At 38.2% G+C, this 4,463-nt stretch overlaps 1 protein-coding gene across 1 annotated transcript; it reads right to left on the bottom strand.

Annotated features, from left to right (window-relative positions):
• Positions 1–1,910: 1,910 nt before the first annotated feature.
• Positions 1,911–4,178, bottom strand: LOC127633188 (5-hydroxytryptamine receptor 7-like). The gene is made up of 2 exons (XM_052112057.1): positions 3,703–4,178; positions 1,911–2,664 (listed from the first exon to the last, which is right to left on the bottom strand). Exons 1-2 carry the CDS (start codon positions 4,176–4,178, stop codon positions 1,911–1,913), a joined length of 1,230 nt encoding a protein of 409 aa, XP_051968017.1.
• Between the last annotated feature and the right edge of the window lie 285 nt (positions 4,179–4,463).

Genomic DNA, 4,463 nt, shown 5'->3' with positions numbered 1-4,463 from the left:
TTGTTTTTTTTTTTTTAACAGTAAGCCAAAACACATTTAATCGCATTATGGAGCAACTGATAACTGCCCTCTTCCAAGTTCTGCCCTTGCATTGAAGAAGGATCATCCAACATCAACCATAAAATAGTAGAAATTCAAATAATCTTTTTTCCACTGTATTAATGACTAAATTTACCTAATGACTTTCAATAACCTTTTTCAAACTTTCAGTATTAGACTTTCACACAACATAAATTGTAAATTCATATGCAAAGAGGTTTTGTTCCCAAGGTCATTCAAAATGTTTGACGTTTGAATGACTTTACAGGGGTACTTACTGTAGTGTTGATATATTGTTGGCAAAGCACGTTGACAGAAATTAAAGTCACCTGCATCGTATTTGCCCTATCTTGCCTTTCTCACAGCTTGAAGACAGTAAATGCCTGGCTTCTATTAAGAAGACTATTGGTGAGACATGCCCAGCTTGCTGTCACATTGTTAGTGTATATCACTGATGGTCAAATCAGGTGAAGGTTTGGAGGGCAGAACAGACGGTACTGCAGAGACTCAAAGCAAGACTGTAAAATGAAGTGCATCACTCTAGAGGATTTTCAACACATTTATAATCAACTGTACACTAACACTGCATATCTTATTCTTTTGTTCTGTTTTGCTTTTATGACTTTAAAGGGATAGATTAACCAAAAAGACAATTCTGTAATTGTTTACTCACCTTCATGTTGTCCCAAACACATATGAATTTCTTTCTTCCCTGGAACACAAAAGGAGATGTTAGACAGAATGACAACTTCGGTCATTCACTTTTTTGTGGTTTAAAAATGGATGCTCCATGGAAGAAAGGAACGCATACATATTTGGAACAACACGAGGGTGAGTAAATAATGACAGAATTTAAATTTTTGCGTGAACTATGTCTTTAAGTCACTTACTGTATGACTTAAGAATTCTTACACCCACGGCAAATCTGTACTACTGCCATAGGGTTCATTACCTTAAAACAAGACAGATATCACATATATAATATAAACAGCACATAAATAAGCAGAGTATACTGCAGGAGAAAGACAAATATGGTACTGGAGTTTTCAGCTATCGTTGATGGCATTTACCATTTTCCTCCTTCATCAAGAACATTGTAGAGCAATAAGATTTCATTAATAAAGCACGTTATAAAACATTCCATTCCAACCATTTCAATTTCACTAAAGGAATATTCCGAGTGCAATACAAGTTAAGCTCCATCGACAGGATTTGTGGTATAATGTTGATTACCAAAAAAAAGTCTTTCAACTCGTCAAATTAAAGCAAAAAACGAGGTTAGAGTGAGGCACTTAGTGGAAGTGAATTGGGTCCATTTTTGGAGGGTCTAAATGCAGAAATGTGAAGCTTAATATTTTATAAATGCACATAAATTAATTTCTAAAACATATGAATTATTTTAGCTGTAAAGTTGTTTATATTTTAGGGTTTTAGTGTTAAAAAGGTTAATAAATGATTTTATCACACTACTATCATGTTTTTTATACATCTTGTGGCTATATTTTTGAAACAGTGATTATTTTAACATTTACGGATTGGACCTCATTCACTTCCATTGTATAAGTGCATCACTGTAACCCAGATTTTTGCTTTCTTTTAAGAAAAGCAGTGATGAGTCAAAATACTTTTTTATGGTAATCAACATTTTGCCACAAATGCTGTCTATTGAGCTTCACTTGTTATGAACCTGAAATATTCCTTTAACTAAAGTCATTCCAATTGAACTTAATTGAAGTGACTGAAATGCACCTCTGTGAGAGCAATACAGAATTAATCAAAAATGTCTCTGTAAAACGGTCTCTCAGCCTCGGTGTGATAACATTGGCCCTGTTTGTCCCTGTCCCAGTAGATACATGAAGGGTAGGAACAGCCTACAGCACTAGGTCTGGTCTTTCAGCTAGTTTCAAAGTCTCCTGCATGCTGGCCGCCGAGAGTTTGCGGTTGATGTTGCGATAACGGCAGCGGATGAGATTGTGGTAGGTGGTCCTGAGGTCCCGGTTGAAAAACGCATATATGAAGGGGTTGATGAGTGAGTTGGCATAGCCAAGCCACAGCAGGGTCCTCTCCACCCACAAAGGCACACAGCTGCACTGCACCCCACAGATGAACGGACGCGCAGTGGAGAGCAAAAAGAAGGGCAGCCAGCACACACCGAAAGCCCCCACGACGATCCCGAGAGTGGCTGCTGCCTTCTGCTCCCTCTTGAAGATGGAAATGTTTTTACGGTCATTTTTGAGGAGGCGTGAAAATCTCACACACTCCTCCATCTCTCTCTGAAGCTTTAGGACTGCAGTAACACAGTTCAAGCTGTCCTCATCTTCAGCTTTGGGAAAGCCAGCAATAGTGTGTTTGGCGACACTCACCTTTGCCACCCTGTATATTCGGTAGTACATAATGAGCATCACAGACATGGGGATGTAGAAGGCCACGGCAGTGGAGTAAATAGTGTAACCCAGGTCCTGGCTGATCAGACACACCTTGTCATCGTTGACATTCTGAGCCCATCCAAATAGTGGGGGTAGGGTGATGGAGGCGGAAAGAAGCCATATAGACAGTACGATTTTGGCCATGCACTTTCCACTCTGCCTCACGGGATACGTCAGTGGCTTAGTGATACCCAGGTACCTGAGAAAATGGATTAGAGAAAGGTAAAAAAATTTAAAAGAACCATTCAACTGCATCAACATCAAAGAATGCATAAGTGGTGGGCATTTTCACAGTGATTTTCTTTGTTCTTCTTTGAGATATTATAATCAAAGCTCAAAAGAGCATCATATTTTCAAAAAGTGCACTCTTAAAAAGTGTTAAAAGAATGTTCCGGGTTCATTATAAGTTAAGTTCAATTGACAGCATTTGTGGCAAAATGTTGATTACCACCAGAAATTATTTAGACTCATCCCTCCTTTTCTTTAAATAAAGGAAAAATCCAGGTTACAGGGATGCATTTACAATGGATGTGAATGGGGCCAATTTTTGAAGGGGTTAAAGGCAAAAATGTGAAGCTTGTCATTTTATAAGCACTTATATTAATTCTTCTGTTAAAACTTGTGTATTATTTAAGCTGTAAAGTTGCATGAATCATTGTTTATACAGTCGTTGTTTTGTTGCCATGGTAGTAAAATTGGATATAACTGTACACAAAAAAGTTAAGTGATTTTATCACACTAAAATGTATTGGCCCCATTGACTTCTATTGTGATAGCCTCACTGTATCTCAAATTTGTACTTTCTTTAAAGAAAAAGAGGGAAAATATGACAATTAATTTGTGTGAGAATCAACAGTATGTCACAATTGCTGTAGATTGATCTTAATTTGAGATTCTTATTATGATAATGATAATAAATACGGTTGAATTATGACATTCTTTTCCCGAGAATAACCTTAATACTTAAAACTTTGATCACGAAAAAAAATAAAATAAAAATAAAAATGAATAACGTAGCCTAGTCTACCGTTATTCTGTCCTGTGATGTATACTTGAAACTTACACTGGGTCACTCAATATCATGCATAAGTGCCTCCTTTATTTTACTCATCACCTCATTAAAAGAGGTTCAAAACCCCGAAATGGGTGTGTCAGAAAAAGAAGAGTGCTGAAGTCCTTCAGGACCAGGATTGAGAGCCACTGCTATGCATGAGGCATAACACCATGAGAGACCTACCTATCTATACTTATGACACAAAGTGTCATTATTGAAGCGGTACAACACATCACGTCCATGGCGATGAAAACATTGCAGAAAACACGACCAAAGATCCACTGTCCCCCAATGAGATCAGTGATGCTGACAAAGGGCATTACGACCACTGCCACCGAGAGGTCTGCAACGGCCAGAGAAACGATTAAAAAATTAGAAGGTTGCTTAAGTTTCTTGACAAAACACACCGATATGACTACTAGCAAATTCCCGCAAATTGTTAGAAAGGTGAGCAAGAGAAGAACCCCTCCGATGAGCACTTTCTCAACATGTCCGTAACTCAAAATCTGCTCTCCGCATCTGGTCTCATTATCCAGAAAACTTGCCGTCGTCAAAGTTGTGGTCACATCAGATGTCGAACTAGTCCTGAGTGTTTGATCGCGATCCATCATGTTTTCTGTTGAGAGCTGTCCTTGGTTCTGAAACGAGATTTCTCTCATTATCCATCAGTTATCCAAGTCCCCGTTAAAAACATGTATTTTTAATGACACATAAATTAGATCTAGAAGGTGTTTCATTGATTTTTTTTCCCCCGGCTTTTTTGTAGAAAATGTCACAGCTTAACCCGCTATGAGATCCACTACAGTGAGTTGAGAAGTTAACTCTCACACAACGAACCGCGCGCTCTTCACCGCTTATATTTGCGTCTAGCCTGTGCGTAATGACGTTCAGATGTTTGTGGGCGTCAGTCTTTTGACTTTAACTTATTCTCGAGTTCATTAAGA

The sequence above is a fragment of the Xyrauchen texanus genome, chromosome 40 (genome assembly GCF_025860055.1).
Source record: "Xyrauchen texanus isolate HMW12.3.18 chromosome 40, RBS_HiC_50CHRs, whole genome shotgun sequence".
NCBI lineage: Eukaryota > Metazoa > Chordata > Actinopteri > Cypriniformes > Catostomidae > Xyrauchen > Xyrauchen texanus.
Note: the sequence above shows the minus strand (reverse complement) of the source record. Positions and strands in the feature narration are given on the sequence as shown.